Source organism: Diceros bicornis, chromosome 7, assembly GCF_020826845.1.
Source record: "Diceros bicornis minor isolate mBicDic1 chromosome 7, mDicBic1.mat.cur, whole genome shotgun sequence".
Classification (NCBI taxonomy): Eukaryota; Metazoa; Chordata; class Mammalia; order Perissodactyla; family Rhinocerotidae; genus Diceros; species Diceros bicornis.
In genome coordinates, this window is record NC_080746.1 from 23,130,565 (window position 1) to 23,149,653 (window position 19,089).

General features: G+C 45.1%; 1 protein-coding gene across 4 annotated transcripts in view; it reads right to left on the reverse strand.

The window, feature by feature from the left end:
• NCAM1 (neural cell adhesion molecule 1) overlaps window positions 1-19,089 on the reverse strand; it is a 312,564-nt gene that overhangs the window by 58,318 nt on the left and 235,157 nt on the right. For all 4 annotated transcript variants that reach the window (XM_058545205.1, XM_058545204.1, XM_058545207.1 and 1 more), the window contains exons 2-7: window positions 8,015-8,089; window positions 6,068-6,286; window positions 4,851-4,994; window positions 4,330-4,467; window positions 3,054-3,171; window positions 2,445-2,611 (exon numbers count right to left, since the gene is read on the reverse strand). In XM_058545205.1, the coding sequence (XP_058401188.1) occupies window positions 2,445-2,611; window positions 3,054-3,171; window positions 4,330-4,467; window positions 4,851-4,994; window positions 6,068-6,286; window positions 8,015-8,089 (861 nt within the window). The remainder of the gene's footprint in view (window positions 1-2,444; window positions 2,612-3,053; window positions 3,172-4,329; window positions 4,468-4,850; window positions 4,995-6,067; window positions 6,287-8,014; window positions 8,090-19,089) is intronic.

Consider the following 19,089-nt stretch of genomic DNA (forward strand, 5'->3'; position numbering starts at 1 on the left):
GACCTAAAAGCCAACAGCCTGGATTTGAATCCTGGCTCCTTCGGTAGGACACCTAACTCTGTGCTCAGTTTCGTCACTTGTAAAATGAGGATAATAATGAAATCTACCCCACAGGGTTGTGCTGAGGATTAAAAGAGTTCATTGATGGATAGTACTTCACACAGTGCTTGGCACATTTTAAGCACTCATTTTGGGTTGGGTATCAATACTGTTACTTTATGGGGCTAATATCTAAAAGAATTTCCTAAGACAAGTGATGATTACACATTTCTAGGCTCATCTCCCTCCCACATACATATGCTTCATTCAAGTAAAACTAACTGCTATTCCTTCATTTATTCAAATATTAGCCCCTACGATATACCAGGCACGGTTCTAGGAGCTGGGGGGACATCTGCGAGTAGAACAGACACAAGTCCCCAACCACAAGGAGCTCACATTTAGCACCACATGGGCTCTTCCTGCATCTGTGCCTGTGCATGTGTGGCCTGAAATGCTCGCCCACTCGTCTTCATCTGGGAAACTCCTACTTGTGAAATATCACATCGTTTGTGAAGACTTATCTAACTTTTGAGACACAGGACCAGAGGTCTTCTTTTCCTATAAAACACTGTGCATATTGCTATTATGAAGCCATTATAATGGGTTGTCATTAAACATTTCAGTGTTGGCGATCTATGTTAGCCTGTGAACCAACCCACTGATGAGAACAGAATGCAAGTTATTCATCTTTGTAACCCTGGCAATGGCTGGGCCCACAGCAGGCACTCAAATGTTGCTTACTGACACTATCATATAATTTATATGCTTATATGTTTATGGCCCTCTTTGTGCTTCTCAAGGTCAAAGGACCATCTCTTACTCATCTCTGTAGCCCCTCTGTCCAGCAACAATGGTGCTCAAGAAATACTTGTTAAATGAAGGAATACATTAACAAACGCATCTGTCCTTCTCTACAATTTGGAAAAACTTAAAATCAGAGTCATTGGGGAAGACCAGTCTGAATTATAGAAAAGACCATCAAGAATATTTCCCAACAAGGTTAGCTTTCCCTCTCAAGTATATAAAATTAATTTGAACCAAACTGATAACCTGTTTCTAAATCCAATTGTCATTAATGAGTACATGGGATCCATCTGTGATTAGCAGATCCAATTGCATATAAAAGCTTGATTTTCAAAGGCCTATGTTTACAAACATAGATCAGTTCTCCTGATCAGGCTAAACAAGCAGGGCCCACGCAGGTTCCCCAGGCACACTGTAACAACCTGGGAGCCGCACTCACAGAGCTGCCCCTGTGGCATCTGTCCTCTACAGCACTGTCTACAGTGGACCAGCTTATGTGTGTTTTGTAAAAAGATGAGCAGAGATGGTTGAAATCCACCAGGTTAAATTTTTTTTTTCAAGGTCAGGTCAAAATGCATTTCAGTTCTAAATGAATGGAAGTTAATTGAGTTTATAAAGATGAAGTTAGTAGAGATGTGGGGGCTCTTTTCATGACTTTTATGACACTGTTTCACACAGGCCAGGGAAAGAAGCAAAGGGAGACAGAGGCAGCCAGCCAGCGGGTCACCAATATTTCCCAAGGGCCTATTATGAGCCTGGTGCTGTTTAAAGAGCCAGAGACAAAGCAATGTATCATTCGGCCAGTGCTCTGCCATCTTGGAGTTTTTATACTCAGCGGAGATGGGAGGCAGACAACCCCCAAAACCAATATGTAAAGGAGATCAATTCAGGTACTGACGAGTGCAATGAAGAAGATGCAGTAAGGTTAATGGAAGAGGTTAGTGGAGGTGGATGGGGTGGTAGTGGTGGTAAGGGAGCTGCATCAGCCTGGGCAGTGAAGAAAGGACTCCTTGAGAAGGTAAGTTGAGTTGAGTTGAGATCTGAATGATGGATGAGAAGGCAGCTTGGAGCGGATCTGGGGGAATAATATTCCAAGCAGAAGAAACAGTAAGTATGATGTCCCTGAGATAGGGAACAAGGTTGGTATGTGTGAGGGACAGAAGGAAGGCCTGAGGGGTTGGAGAGCTTTGAATGTGGAGCAAAGTAGCAGAAAGATGAGGTTGGAAAGGAAGGCAGGTGCTAGCTCAGATTTGGTCTTGCAGGCCACAGTAGGGAGTCTGGATTTCATTTTGGTTGCAATAGGAAGCCATGGGAGGATTTTAAATGGAGGAGTGGTGCTTAAGGTCATTCTGGCTACTGTGAGCAGGAGGGGCTCAAGGGGACCAAAGGTAGGGCAGAGAGACCGGCTAGGAGGCTGTCTCATTGAGCAGGTGAGGAGGAGGATGGCTTGGACTAGGCTTAGGTGGTGAAGATGGCAAGAAGTGGTTGCGTTTGGAATAGATTCTAAAGCACAGTGGACAGGGTCTTGCTTATGGATTGAGTGTGTAGGGCAAGAGGAACTGTGGCAGAACAGTGACCTTGACCCCCACTGTCCTCACCAAAGACTTTGAGGTGGATGGATGCATCCTGCTCTCCAGCCTTGTTCTCGGCAATGCACACGTACTCCGCCTCGTCATTCTTATCCACCCTCCTGATGGTCAGCTCTGAACTGTCGTCACTGAAGAGGTACTTCTCGTCTTCCTCATTCTCTATCTGTTCTCCATCCCTGCAGGGTGCAGAAATACAAAGCGCCATGATTTTGACCACAGAGGTAAGACGTTTATTTTTAATTCATTCCATGAAATACAGACTGAGCCCATGGGAAAGCCTCAGTCTTCACAAAGTCAAGAGCCAAGTTGTACTTCCGCAACAGAATACCTTTGATCCCTCCACCCAAACCTCTGATTCTGTCCAAGGGCTGTAAACTGCACCCACAAAAATTCCAAAGAGGGCCTCCAACACCACGCCTTCTGGTTCTGCCTCACAAACTGAAAATGAAGGAATTCAATGCACAAGGCAAGAGAACCTCAGAAAAGAATCCATTGTGCACCGGAGTTGATATTCCCAAGCCATCCATACCCTTTCCATTGAAATGCCAACATGGAGCAGGCCCTACGAAGTCCCCTGCTCCGCTAGTCCATGATAAAAGGCACGAGCCAGTTTCTTACTTTGTCCAGCTCATGGTGGGCTCTGGGAAGCCTTCGGCATCGCACACCAGGGTAACGGACTGGCCGAGGTTGGCGGTGGCATTCACTATGCTCTGCCTGGCCTGGACGGTGGGCGGCACTGAAGGAAAGAAGGACTGTCAGGGGAGGTTGTGAAAACTTGAAAGAACCCAGTGGCCTCGAGAGGAAGCATTTCCAGGGGACCCCAGGTCAGAGGGTCACAGCCTGGGGGTCAAGAGTCCTGAGCAGCTGCAGAGTTAGTGTAAGTGATCTAAATTCAGATGCGTACTAAATAATTACTGTAAACTGAATAAATAATTCACACACAAACATGCATTAGTGTTTTTTAACCATACATAATATTGTTACATGTATAACAATATATAATAATATTGTTTTTCAATAACAAAGCTTTAGAAGCTATATTATTATATTTTACTCATTTTAAAATGGTATTCAATTTATAGTAGCTATTTATCATTGTATATTTTCTCAACCAATGCATACTAAACTTACAACTACCACGTTTGGTGTTTGGTATAACTTGACGTTCAAAGGGGGGCTCTTGATACTGGAAAAAGTTGAAATCTCCTGCTCCCGGTGATTAAATGGTTAATACCAATTTGAAATGCACCAGCTCACCAAAGAGTGACATTTCTCTAGAACTGTCATAAACAACCTTGTGCACAAACTGTTTTTACCAAAGGAATGAGAGGGGGAGAGTTTGGCAAAAAATATATATCAATAGTCAAACAATTCAACATGATTTACTTATTTTCTTAGTACTGACATTATAATTTCCTGTAAACAGCTTGTAAATGTCAGATCGATTTCATGAGTGTGTTTATTTGACACTGCAAATTAAGATTAATAAGCCCATGGACCACGATTCTGACTATTCTGAGGCCTGAATTGATTATAATATTTTCTTTGAACATTGAACCAGGGGACTAACCTCACAATTATGGTAACATCAAGGACAATAAAGGATGAATAGGAATTTATTGGTCAGCATGGGGACAGTTCCTAGTACTGTAAGACAATGAAGGACATTGAAGAACTGCACTAAAAGTCCCCAGAGTTGAAGGACACCCAAAAGGCAAGTATATTTGAAAAAAAAAAAAAAAAGCCAGAGGCTACAGAGGGTAGGGAGGATTCAGCTGAGGTGGATGAGTCAGGACAGGATTTATTTTATAGACCGAAGAGGAAGTTACAGAGAATGGTTAGGGGGAACCAAGGTTGCAGCAATGGAGAGAGTAGGAAGAACGAATCTCCTCACCATTCACAATGACCTGAATGTCCTTGAAGTTGATCTCCCCTCGTGCCAGGATCCTGCCCTCACAGCGGTAAGTGCCCTCATCTGTTTTCTTGATGCCCCGGATCTGCAGGTAGTTGTTGGACAGGACTATGAATCGGACTAGAAGAGACAAGAGGCAGTTCATCCAAGGATCAGTCAGAGAATGCTGGTATCTGCAGGCAGGTGGCTGAGCCTTTCCTTTTTCCTAGCTTCAGTCTTACGGGGTGGGGCTTTAAGCTGAAATAAGAAAATGTGTCCCTGGCTCTGACACAGAGCCAATGGCAAAGTCTATTGGAAATCTGTCTTTTTCTTTCGAGAGAAAGTCATGTCACTGAATATACAAGTCATAGACATACACCCATTCAGGACCTGGGAACTGCATGGTTCTGGGACACTGGAATCTGTTTTTGGGTTGGAATGCTTCAGAGGCTGGCAGAGGTGGAAACCCTAGGGGACTCCGTAGCTCAGGGGAAAAGACAGATGCCAGGGAATTTAGGTCTTACCATCTTTTTTCAGGATGACATCTCGGCCTTTGTGTTTCCAGATGATGGTTGGGGGGAGGGAGCTGACCACATCACACACGATCACAGCATCTTCCCCCTCCCTGAACTCCTGTGGGGTTGGTGCATTCTTGAACATGAGCTTCTCTGGAAAATGAGCAAGAGAAGAATGAGGGAAAACAGCTGGTTCTCCTACAAAGATCCCTTTTTACTGGAGCCATGCTGCCTGGATTTGAGTTGTGGGCAATTCAATCCATATATAGAGTGGTACAAGAGGGGGTCCCACCCAGTACTTGGCCAAAGATGCCAGGCGGAGCAGCTGGCACCAGTAGGAAAATATGTTGTTAATGTTTGGCAATCAATGTCTATTCACCGAGTGCTAAATTTATCATACTTGGTGCAGAAAAGGGTCTGTGAAGGGAAAGGAGTGTCTTTACCAAGGGTCCCTTGCTGTGTGGGATGGTGCCAATGATACACAATGCACAGGTGGAATGAATTGGTAGAACACCTATTCTACAATGAATAGTAGGACTCATAAGTCCTTTCTCTGTCTCCCACTCTGTCTGGCACCCCAAGCCCAACTATCCTCTAGCAGAGAGAATTTTCAAGAACAGAACAGAAGAAAAGCAGGCTTAATGGCAATAAATACTGCGGCAATCAATACTGTTCCATTAGCCGTCACCCATCATTACGCTGGCCAACGGGACAGATGCATGATAACAAGGTAATCAGATGCCACCTCCAGACTGGGTTTCAGTGGCAATGGGAACTGCCTGCCCTGAGGGGCATGGAGTGTTCAGATAATAATCCCCCACCCTACCGAGCCTTTGGGCTCCATTACCAGCAAGGGAGAGTGAAATAAGAAGGGGAAAGCTGAATTGTGTCACAGTTAGTCAACACTCGGGGAAGGGACAGGGGAACCCATAACAGCCCTCTGGGAACTGTGTAATTTGAATTTAGAGAATGGAGGCCAGTGGGGAGGTAGCTGTGACCAGCGTGAACTGGAGCTGTGAGTTCTGAGTTGGCCAAGGATCACTTAAGAACAAACTGGAGCTCTCAGCTCAATTCAGAAAAGACTTAGGGAGAGGAAAGGAGGGAAGGGACCCTGTCAAGCCCTTAGCCAGTCCTCTACAGCCATGCCACTCTGTCTGCTACCCCCTGTGTCTTCTTGGCCAAAGGAAAGGGCAGGGAATATAAAAGGAAAAGGAGGAGGCTCTTACGGAAGATCTTCACGTTGACCGTGGCCTCGGACTCACTGCCATCCTCGCCAGTGACCACACACTTGTAAATGCCGGCGTCATCAATGTTGGCATTGTAGATGGTGAGGGTGGAAGAAGAGTCATCATTCCACACCACTGAGATCCGCTGCTGGTTCGGGGTGAGCTTTTCTCCGTTGGGGGAGAACCAGGAGATGTCTTTATCTTTGGCATCTCCCGCCACTAAAGAAGAAGAGATTATTTTCAAACCACTGAAATTGAAAAGACCAAGTTCCTTCCAGGGCGACAGTGAGTACACAGTAAGCTACTGAACAAGGGATCATCAGACTTGATGATCAGAGAGGCATGACCATTTACATTAGAACATTAGGCAGCCCTATTGTGGCTTCTGTGTTTAACTGTTATAGACATAACACCACTTACAGTATTGGGAGAGAACTCAAGGACCACTTGTCTGGGTATTTCTCATAGTGGTTCTATCCTTGTGAGGGAAGAGAAGAGATATTTGTTGAGGACCCACTGTGTGCCAGGCACCAAGTGAGGAGCTTACAGCTTCACAGAATGGGGGACAAAGGAGTTAGTGTATCTAGGATCTGAGCTCAAGGGCTTCACTGGTCTGAGCCAACCCACCAGCTTGTTTTCGAGGGCTTAGATTATGGTTTCCTGAGCAGGAGACATCAGCTAGTCTAGGAGCACGGATTCCACCCACTTTTATTCTAGCATCTGCCTGCACACACTGGCATGACTGTCATTTCAGCACCCTCTGCCTCAGACAGACAAATTCATCTCCTTATAAATGCTGTAAAGGAGACACGTCCTCTCCCCAGGCACCTCGGAGGGGCAGATGCTGCTGCTTAGCTGTCCCAGACACTGAGCTGGAACAGGCTGCAGGGCTCCCGGATCCGGTGGACGTGGCTTCGTCCTGCCTCTCTGCACGGTGCCCTTCCCTGGGCCACACCAGCCAGCCCTGCACAGATGCTTAGTATGGAAATGAAGCAGTCTTCCTTTCAGGGCCCATCATGTTTTCAATAAATATCGCTATTTGCAAGATGCGATGTGGGCTCCACGGCTGCACCTCCAGATCGTTTACATTGCTGTAATGAAGGCAGAGCTGGAGGGAACACATCCGGCGGCCACAAGCCACCTCATCCAACGCAAATCATAATAGCGTTTAAAGGCCCCTCCCTGCCGAAAGTGGCTTGCTAAATGTCACAGTTTATACCTAGCTCAGCTCTTTCCTGGTTGTTCCGTGTTCCAAATCTCAGTCACGTCACAGACAGGGAATCCAAAGTCTAATCTGAAGCCTTTCCCCCACAGGACATTTCCTGATAATGACCTGAGCTGTGGAAATGGGGCATATTTTCTAAACCAAAAACAAGGACACCAGGTCTGGGTGGGGGGCGGGGGGCAATGAGACAGAATATTGGTGTTCGTGATAGAGCCGGCAAACCCGGGACAGCAGCAAAAGAGATACCAGCACTCAATTTTCTTGCAGGCAAGTTTTAGACCTTCTTGGACTTTCCTGCTCTGGGGGATTCTAAGAAATAAGCCTTACATGAAGTATTATTGAAGTATTGTTCAGAAATAACACTGAAGTATTATTTCTGAACCAGCACTGTTCTCCATCATCATTTACAGAACTCTGGATGTACACCAAGCAGGGAATCTGGGGGTGATTAACTCTTCTGGGAGTTGTTCTGACTTGCCTAAGAAAGTCCCTAGACCTCCTCCATCACCAAGCAGAAGTCCAGACGGCACATTTCACTGGGTTGTGGCAGCATGTGAGAGGAGAAGGAAGAGGGCCTGGGAGCTTCCCTGGCTCTCAGGACCCTGAGGCAGAGCAACAACAAGAATTCCAGGCACAGTGCGATCAGCCTGGCACACATAGCCCGCTGGCTTCTGCTCTGCTGGGTGGGTTTCCTGAAACGCAGTGGGACACAGGGCACTTGCCTTGGCATAAGAAGAATTTGGACTCTCCAACGCTGATCTCCCCTTGGCTGGGAACAATATCCACCTGCAGAGAAACTGAAAAAGAAAATGCCCAGTATAAACACACATTCCAAGTTTTGAGAACGAAACCCAGAGCTTTCATTCAAAAACGGGGTCTCCTCTCTCACTTTAAGAAACAGTGAAGGGAGGAGGTTGTTTGGGTTTTGAGAACGTGTCACCACCGCAGTATCCATGGTTCCTCAGGCCAAAGCCAGAGTGGACAAGGTCCAGACCATTCCCTGTGGAACCGCTATCCCCTATCAGACAGTGCGAGATCCTCTGGGAGATCTGGGGTGACCTCTGCCCTAAATGTTTCTGACCCCTTGAGAAGGCTTGTGGTCCTGCTCAAAACAGTCCCACTTCTGGGATTCACAGAAATAGTGGCCCAGCCAGTTACATTTGGATATCAACCTGAAGTGTCCCTGCGGCTGTGTTAAGAGAGAAGCCTGCCACTCCAGAACTCTGCACAGGGGTCTCCTGCCAATTCCCCACGCCACTATGCTTAATAACTATTGAGAAGGATTCAACGTGAAGATCCAAACTGGTTTTGAAGCAGAGGATGCCAAATGCTCGCCTCATCTCACGACTATAGGACCAACATACCTCTTTCTGTAACGGGAGAGAGCATCAAACATCATCATCCCAATGAGTCAGACTCTTCTGAAATGCTGTAGTCTGTGCCCTGCGGAATTCCCTATATCCCCTGGCTATGTGTATGGAATGTTATTTTGAATATCCACATGCTCTGTTATTCCATTCCACCGATAAGAAAAAAGTACATTGCACTGGATCTCACAGATTCCTGTATTCATACAGTTCCTTGTTCATCTGCTTGGAGCAGATAACTGTTCCTCATGAAAATACAGTTTTAGGGTAGGAAAAAAAACGCTTTTACTCATTTGGATTCAACTTCCTTCTGCCTCTCCTCCTCTAAGGGAAAGTAAATCTGAAAGCTAAAGGCTAACGGACGTTTGGTTCAAGGCAGGTAGCTTCTCAAAGCCGATATGAAGGAGGGGCCTGCACAAAACAGGCCGGGTAATAGAGACCTAGAGCCCTTCCTTAGAACAGCCATTTTCTCTTCACAGCAGAACAGAGGGAATGCTGGTTGCCATGGTGACTGACTTGCAGGCAGAGCTGCTGCAGGTCTCAGTCGGTGCTCATTTGATGAAGGGACCACAGTCGTGCTCAGTGGAACAGAGGGATCAAAGGGCTTGCTTGGGGCTGGGAAGGGGAAGCGTGGGGGCAATCTAGCTACTGGTGGCTCAGCCTTCCTAACCATCCTACCAACAGACAAAGCAGACCATGGAAAAACCCAGCTGCAGGAGAAAGGGAAGGCTTGATGGAGACAGGAAGTGAAAAGGGAAAGAGCGAGGGTTAGGGTGAGGAATCAGGCATGGGGGAGAGGCTGGGAGAGGACGCTGAGCATTCCACTGTAAGAATAAGAGGCGGGAACCCAGAGACTTCCAAACGCTGGTTTGCAAGAAATATAGTAATCGAGGGGCAGCCCGTCTCTCCCTCACATGGATGGCTGCTAATTACTCATTTGGGGCCCAGGACAGAATTCTTCCTGAGGGCAATGAAAGGTCTTCCCCTGCCTTTCCTGAATTTCGCCTGTAGCACCAAAGCCGCAGTGGAATACAATGCCGGGGCTCGGGCCATGGCATCCACAGTGCGAGTGTGACTAGCCTTGGCTGCTTCTCCCCTTACTCTTCTCCAGCTGGAGTTAGGTGCCACTCAATCAATCCTAAGCTGAGGAAGTGGAAGGGGTCTCAACCATCACCATGTCCCGTCTCCTCATTTTCCGGATGAGAAAAGAAAGGTAAAGTGACTTCCCTAAGATCACTTCTAGTTAGTGCGAGCATGGCCCCAGAGCCCAAGCCACCCGGCTCCCAGGCAAGTGTTCTTTGCGTTTTGCATTGCTGCCTCTGCGAGTAGAGGACAAAATCTTTCCAGTCAGTCTAACAGACAGTCTGGCCAACCTGAGGGACAAGCCTCAGATTCACCATCCCCTAACAGGGTGGAGCAAGCCCACAGCTGACAAGGGCCCATAGAATTTTGGGGAGCACGAGGCCTGACACAGAGGGCTACAGACCAGTGCTATCCATCCTAAGGCCAACCAGGATCTTTTCTATCCCTTTCTGTGGCTCACAGTCCACAAACAATGGGCCTATGAAGCCCAGAAGCTGTGCCTATGCCATCCGTCACCTAAGTCATGGTCCTTTCTGGAGTTTACTGGGGCATTTTTAGAGAATTAGAGGCATATTTCTGCCTGAAAAGTTCACTAGCCCATATGCTGAGCATTAGCAGCCAGCTTCAACATATGGATCCTGTTACTCTCACAGAGCCCTGGCTGCTTTGAGAAAAATAGTCTTATCCCAAGCGAAAATACAGCCTTCATTTTTTCAGCTCTTTTCAAACAGAACACGACTCTCAAGGGGCGAGAGAAGACGGCAAGGCTGATGCACTTTCATACCCAAATGTGGCCAGTATTCTTCTCTGGGCCATGGAGACACACAAGAAATGAGTATTTCAAAGGAATTCCCAGACCCCATGCACACATTTATCACCACGGAAGTTTTTTAAAGAAGAGATATCCATTTAGACGCCTGACCTTTTGCACACACGGAAAACATAGCGATTCCTCCTTCAGAACAAGACACAAGGCTGGGCCAGAGGAACCCCAGACTCTCTGAAAGCCAGTGCTTGGATGTTTTCCATTGTAGAACAATGGCTGATTATTCCTCCCCTAACGCTAACCCTTGCATTATTAGGTTTAAAAACGGTAAGTGGAAATCCTGCTCCAAACTCAAAACTCCTTCCCAACACTTCTTGGGCTCTTTCTTTTCTTATTGTTAGTCCTTTCATTGTTTCCAATAAAAATTCCTATCTCACCTGTCACCTTTCTCCAGTTGCATATAAAAGTGAAATTTCCTAACTAGGCATAACTCATACCTTTAAAGAAACTTATGAGAACAGTTCCCCCAGAAAAAGGAGATACTCATCTCCTGCTTTGCATAAACACTCTGCATAAACACTGCTTGCTATCCTACTTCATCTTGGATGCATCCAGAGACGCATCTTATAAGCACAGGGGCTTGGACCTGGTGGAACCCAGGGACAGGGCTGACAGCTCCTCCCCTTGGTGCTTTCAGGGTCCTCCCAGAAGTACTCATCCCCCAAGGCCTCTTGCAGCTCATTCACCCTTTCTGGTTTACCAAAGACACTTCGTTATTTAATCTGATACTCACAATAGTTCTGAGATATAAAAAGGTTGATAATGTCTCCATTCTACAAAAGAGGAAATTAAGCTCAGAGAAATGAAATAACTTTCCCAGGGTTACTTAGCTAATGATTAAAAGTCATCTAATAATCCTAAGGCTCCAGCTCTTCCCCCGACACTCCACAACTGCCACTAGTCTTTTGTTGGTCTCCCACTAGACTCGTTATTACCTATTAGTTAGTTATTAATCTTTCCAAATTATGGGCTAGAAAGAGTAGAGTATACAAACATCTTATAATTGAGCTGCTGCCATCATTTCTACCCTAGTTAACTATAACGGGCCTCTTTGCTCACAGATAATCATAGCTTATAACTCCCATTTTACAGATGGGGAAGTGGAGGCTCAGAGCCACAAGTAACAGTCATGGTGGAATCAAGATTCAAACCCAGGTCAAATGGAATGCAAAGCCCCAGGTATTTCTCCCACACTATTCCAACCCCTGTGAACAGACAGAAAAAAGGTTCTCTTGAGAACAGAATGATCTCCCCCTCCTCGTCTCATTTAAAAAGTAAAATAACCCTGCAGGAGATTTATATGTTTTAAAATGAGTTTTCTGTTTAAATATCTTTTTAAAAAATTGATGCTATGTTCTGAAAGATATGCCTACTTGTTTAGTAAACAGCTTCAGGTATAGACAGAAGTTTCATTAACTCCCAACTCCCTGGCAGAACAAGCTATAAAATCTTAGTTGCTAAAGAAAAGTGAATTAAAATTTCTGTTCATAAAAGATGCTAAGGCACTTATCAGAAGAGGTGGAAATCTTACTACGGCAAAGCAACAGAGAAAAATTATTCTGATTTCAAAAATTAGATTATAGATTTTACTTGAATCAGCAACTTCTGCAGCAGTTTAATTTTACTGGTGTTCTTCTCAGATCCTAACGTGCTTGAGGAGGTAAGAGCTGAAAATAGAAAGTGAATCCAGGTCTCTCCCATGGTGAATTGAAAATACTTTCTTGTTAAGAGTTTATACAGGGGCCGGCCCCGTGGCTTGGTGGTTGGGTGTGCGCGCTCCGCTGCTAGCGGCCCGGGTTTGGATCCCGGGCGTGCACCGACGCACTGCTTCTCTGGCCATGCTGAGGCCGCGTCCCACATACAGCAACTAGAAGGATGTGCAACTATGACATACAGCTATCTACTGGGGCTTTGGGGGAAAAAAAAGGAGGAGGATTGGCAATAGATGTTGGCTCAGAGCTGGTCTTCCTCAGCAACAAGAGGAGGATTAGCATGGATGTTAGCTCAGGGCTGATCTTCCTCACAAAAAAATTAAAAAAAAAAAAAAAAAAAAAGAGTTTATACAGACACTGGCTGCTGAGGAAGATAGACGGCAGGCGGGTAGCAGGCCCCGGGCCAGTGTAGGCTCACCTGAGGGGATGCCTGGTCGCCAACATAAGAGAAGGGTGAACCACAGAGGATTAATTTCATTAATGACTATGCATCTGATGAGGGAATTTTCTAGAACCTACTTAATAATGGCTAAGGGTGTTTGAAAAAGGCATCAAAGTATAGCTAGACATTTAATTTGTTAGCCATTGTTCTAGAAATGAGCCTTATATATCACTATATTTAACCACTTTAGTGGAGACTGTTTTTGTTTTTCAAAGTGTACCTGCATGCTAAAGTCTCTTTCCTTTGACATCCCTGAGGGAAATCCCGATGTCTGTACCAGGGGTGTAATCACTGAGGCACACCCACTTGCCCGCAACAGTTTGCTCTCATTATTAGCAAAGGACTCAAAGGGAAATAAAGGCCAGCCAAACTCAGTGAAAGTAAAACCCCAACTAACGTCGCAGTACCGCAGAGTGGACTCTGGGCCACATTGTTGTGCTTGAATCTCAGCTCTTTCACTTACTAGCTGTGTAATCCTGACCAAGTTATTTAATCTCTAGGTGCCTCTGTTTTCTTATCTATAAAATGGGGAAAAACCGAAACCTCCTCATGGGGCTGGTGGAAAGATGAAATTCATATATGTAGAGCACTTAGAATACTGTCTGGCACATAATAAACATTTTACCCTTGTTGTGTATTATTATTCTTAATAAACCTATATTAACTACCCTTCCCAAAGAAATGATTTCGGTTACTATTTTTGAGGGAAGCAATGTTTCCCTTTATGTTTTAAGATACAGTAACCTTCCCAAATGATCCAAACTGGTGGTCAGGTGGCTCAAATCCACTCTCTACACTAATTTAAGATATTTTACTTGCCAGGCAGAACTTTATTGGTATAAAAGATGACAATTCAATCAAAGCCAAAGAACAATAATGTGGGTGCTCCAGACAAGTCACTCCACCTCGGCCTCAGTTTTCTCATCTGTAAAATGGGGATGGTAATAAAACCAAATTCGTGTGGTTGGATTGTCATGAGAATTAAACAGTCAGGAGAGAGTCATGGTTAAGAAGTCAGGATCTGGAGTCAAAGGGGCCTGGGTCAAAGTTCCAGCTCTGACACTTAGCGACTCTGAGCTCTCAGGAGACTCTCAGAGCCTGTTTTCCACATTTGTAAATGAACATGACAATCCTAGTGATCTCACAGGGATGCTGAGATGATTTAGGAAGGTAATATATGAAACGTACCAAACACAAAGTCAGCCTGTGTTGGTTGTTTTTTAAATGATAGTACATATATGATAGTACTTTGAACTCATACACACACACACACTCAGACACACACCAAACAAACAAAATCCCCAATAATGCTTGTAATGAGAATGAGATAGCAGGAGCCTCTTGTAGACTACTAGATTCAACCTGTCCAAACTCCATCAAGGGGTGTGTGTGTGTGTGTGTGTGTGTGTGTGTGTGTGTATTTCTATCTATGTGTATGTCTGGGTACATCCACTGAGATCCTGGATAAACCTGCATGTGTGAGTGTGCGTGTGTGTGTGTATGTGTGTGTATGAACAGAATAATGCAATGTGGCAGATTGCAAGCAGCTGGACACAGGTAAATTTATCTCATTTGGGGAGAGAAAAATGAATAAACAATTAGGGATGACAAGAGTCTCACCCATACTTGACATCTGAGTCCTACAGTTCTGGCTTGAGCTACTGTTGATAGCAGCTGGGTAGAAGAAGAAAATGAGGTAGACTGTTTTACCTTCAAACATTAACCCAAAAGTTAAACGTCATTTTAAAGGAACTATAAAATATGTGTTCTTACAGATTTTGGCTTCAGGTTCTGTATAATGGCATCATAATGGCAGACCATATTCTAATTGACACTGGAAGCATCCTCATTGCTTAAAGCTGGCTCACAGCAGCAAGTGAAATCATCTAGAAGTCATACTTAGGGCTGCCAATCCTTTGGTCAGCCTAGTTAGGCCCCATCCCATCTATATGAATGCTGAGAATTCTACCTAATTCCCATCTAAGCCTAAACACGCAGAAGTAATCCAACGAGGGTTTCCAAGCCAACTGAGATAAGTTTATAACCAAACCCTTGGGAAACCCTCTGTGTGAAGTCCCCTCAGGTCCCTGGACCCCTGGCTTCCCCTGATGTGCCACCAGCCCAGAGAGTGAAGAAAGCCCTCAGGAAAGCTGGGGTCTTTCCTGGGTGAGAACACGAGCACACAGCAGACGTGTGCCAGTAGAATTCAAGAGTGGAGGAGGAAGGAAAGATGACTCTTGGCTGTGGTGGTAGGTCCATTTTTTATGCCATTAAAATGGAGAAACCAGAGCTTCCTGTATGAAGACAAACCACACAGACAAGTTGTAGATAGTATACAGACAGTTCAAAACCAAATTCACTTGGAAGAGATGCTGGGCTCATGTACCAAGCAGGTTTCCAAAGTCTTTCATTTTAATAAAACCACCAAAACTGGGCAATGTTTCATTACAAAAGTGATGCAATAAGTAGTCCTGGTGAAAATTCTCTTTAACCTCCTCAAGTCCCATGACCCTTCCAAACAGTGACGGGAGGAGGTATGGATAAAGTGAGTACAGCTTCAGAATTCTTCAGCTTTCTATGCCACATGATAATATAATTGATATTATAATATGATAGTAAGGAAGAAAAAGTATTGAACATCATTGCATAACTGAGGCCTAGACGATTAATCTGATATCCCATTACCCCAAATAGTCTATCCTACAGAATTCTGGTAGCCAAACCACAGAAACCAACTTGCTAGAAGCAGGAGACTCTATTTCTTAGCATCATAAATTATGTGAGCTGCTGAGAATCAGGAATAATTGGGTCCAGGCTCTGTTCCATGGGGCTGGCTTCAAATCAGAACACAGAGCCAAGGCAGATCATGGCTTCACCATCCATGGCCTCTTGAGTTCCCTGGGTCAAATTAGCATTTCATTAGGTCTAATCAGATGGTTTACTTTATAGAAAAAAGTGAGTGATTTCACACTATGGTTGTTGTCTCCACAAACCACCTAGAAGCTAGAAAATTTGACTAATGTCACAGTGTCCTGTGCTTCTGGTTATAGGGCAAGAAGATCTACATGTTCGCGTAATCTGCTCAGAAATAATAGTTTCATGCTGCTCCCCAGGCCCTCACTGCCATTACCAACCCCCATCCCCAGGAAGTACACAATTCCTCCCAGGAACACTCTGGAGCATCTTTAATGGGTCATCAGAAGAAACGACTCAAAGGAATACTAAGCAGGGCATGACCCTTACAAGTTCCACAGCACACTCACAGATCAGACACAGGACAGAAGCCAGACTGACTCTGATGAAAAGGAGCTTGTTTATTTGATTGTTTGCTTGTTTTAATAGAGGATCATAAAAGGAAGGAGATGCATTGAAGAGTTTATTGTATTTTTTTTCCAAAGCAGCAAGTCAGAAGCACCTCCATAAAGCCTCAAAGAGTTCAGATTCCAGGCCAGGAGTGAAATCTGTTTCAAGGGGGCATTAGCCCAGTCTCTTACAGTCCACAAGGGGTGAAGGCAGGAATGTCCCACAGCCCCTCGCCCTGTGGAGCACACAACTGAGGGCATGAGTATGTGCCAAGAGGTGGCAGATGTGGTCTAGCTATGTCGCAACTTCTCAGTCTTCTACTACATTGGATTCATGGCCCGGACTGTAGAGCCATTTGGTAATGAAGAAGGGTAGGGCCAGAAAGGACCTGAGGCAGAATCTCCAACCCTTTCTTTTTGCAGATGGGAAATGCCAGGAGCAGAAGTCCAAGATCCCCGCAGCAAAGATTGGGAGCCATGGGCGGGCCCCACGTGCTGACTCTTGACCTGAGGCCTCTTCTTGCTTCTGTGTCTCCTCTTACTTGTGTGTCCTCAGCGGCTATTTTGCCAACTGTCTTCTCTTATCTGGTTTGCCCTAGTCTCACCTCTGGCCCCAAAGAGCAACAGTCATCAAATAGAGAGAATTGCTCCATTAAGTGCGGGTAAGAAAATTGGACAAATGGCAGGCGCTCTATTAGTCCTGTCTCAGGCCAATAAAAATGTCTGGTATGTCCAACACTAGGGAAGATCAGGTTCCCTGCTACCTTTTCAGACTGCCCTTCCTGTTTCCCTTTTCCAGGCAGACCCTGACGGCAGGCCAGCACTGCACAAGAAGCTGAATTACTGAAATGCAGGGCAAGGATGCAAATAGATGTTTGGAACTCAGCTAAGGTTCTCCAGATAAACAACATAAAATCTATCAATCTGCCCCGATAACCAGGCCTTCTTAATAAATTGCTGCATACTATCTGACTGCTTCCAGGAGGCCCCTGACAATGTTTTCTTAGGTTTGCTCTCCCGAAACCTTGCCTTGACAACATGACTCATCGGACGTCTTTCTTCCAGCTATAAAAAGGTACTGATACAAGGCGAAATCATTCCCCTCCCTCTCAACAGCTTTTGCCAACCCGGCAAGAAGTTGGAATTCTATCTTTCAATGTTTGTCCAGCTGTTGTTTGCAGATGTTGTATTCTTTACACCCAGAAAATAGAAATTTAGAGAATGCTAGCATGCAACTTCATCCTGAGAATTTTAGATCGTACCCAAGTCTTTCAAAAGTGTCCTTATGTGTTCATAGCTTTAAGCACATCTGGGCTATTGAAGATACAAAGGCTTATAATTTCTCAAACAACCAGTGCAAAGAATTGTTAAATTTGGTTTCTATCCAGTGAAAAATTCACACTCTCAGACAAAGACATATATATATATATACAGCAATTATTATGTGCCAGTCACCATACTAAGCACTTTATTGAATTCATGTAATCTTCATAACAATCCTACGAGATAGGTACTGTCACTATCCTATTTGACAAATGAAGAAACTGAGGAACTGAGAGCTTAAGTAACTGGCCCAGGATCACAAAGCTGGTAAGTGGCAGAGCCAAGATTTGAACCCAGGCAGATCCGGATCCATAGTCCTTGATCTTAAGTATATATTACTTAAAGTTGGTCTCAATCAAAGTCAACTTTCATGGAAAATGGGTTGATTTTGTGCTGGATGAACTGGGAGACAAGCATGTAAGTAGAGAAAAACACTATCTACTCATGGATATACTGATTCAGACCCCAGCATATACCGATTCTGAACAGGGGCTGGAAACTGAGGTTCCTTGAATTCTGAGCCCACCAAGCCATACTCCTCTCCCTGCTGTAGCTCTGCTTCATCTCGGAACTGAATCCCCTCTACCCCCTCTCCTCACCACCAATGGGTCTGGCTTCCATGCCTACCTCCTGCTGCCACCAGCACTCAGCATCGGTGGCAGCCACCAACAGGGATCTGGCCAGAGGCTGTGAGTCTCATTTTCTCATCTAGAGATTACTAGTTATGCCCCAACTTGGATTCTGGATAAGCCATATCATCCCTTATTAAAATGTTAATCTTAAAATTATTCTTTGGTGACACATAAGTTGTGACTGGTTCTTCTCTCCTCAGCAGGGTGTGTATTTGAAATGGATTTTTCATGTGTCTACTCAACCGGTGCCCTCTCAGAGCAGTCGTTCTCCTTAAGAGGCTGTCTGCAGAGTGTCCACCTAAAGAACTTCTTATTAGAGCTCACACTCTTCTCTACTGGGTGGAGGGTCCATTCCCTACTCCCTCAGCCATTGTCACCCCTAATCAGACAGTGCCTGACCTGTTGGACAATACATGGAACCACATTATACAAAATTTTGAAGGGGATAGAACAGAAGAATACCCAGCCATTTAAATAATAATAATTTTACAAATAGTATACCCATTATTCTGGGAAATAATGGTATTGCTTTCTTAAGTGAGGGAACAAATAAGAAAGCTGTCGCTGGCCCCACTAATTAGGGTCAGGGCTACAATGTCGTATCTATCACTACGGCTTATCAGGAACTTAGACCCGAGAGCAGCCCAAGCCCAGGTGGGGTGGTAGAGAGGGGAGAAGAGAAGGGGTAGTGGCAGATGGTGGCTGTGGGGTGGTCTGGACACATCTGAAGGACATCCTTGCTCTTAGTCTGTGGTATTACTTCTGTCAACCTTATGATCCATTAATCCACAGAATTACCCGTAACGTTACTTTCTGATTCTCAATTAAAAGTCCTTTGGCTGCACTTATGGCCTCCTCTGTCTTCACACAGTGTGATCTGAGGGACCCAGAGGAGCACCCCACGAGCATTCCCCCAGCCCCAGGCTGGTTATTAACGGTCCATCTTCATTCTTGGTACTTTTACTTTGGGATCTGTATGCCTGATCACAGCAAGGGCCTAGTCTTTTTGACTTAGACTGAATCAAAGATTTGGGTAAAGTTTGTTAGGGGGGCTGGGAAAAAGGTCCACTGGGGAGGAGTAGGGAGGTCTAGAGAAAACAACCAAACACA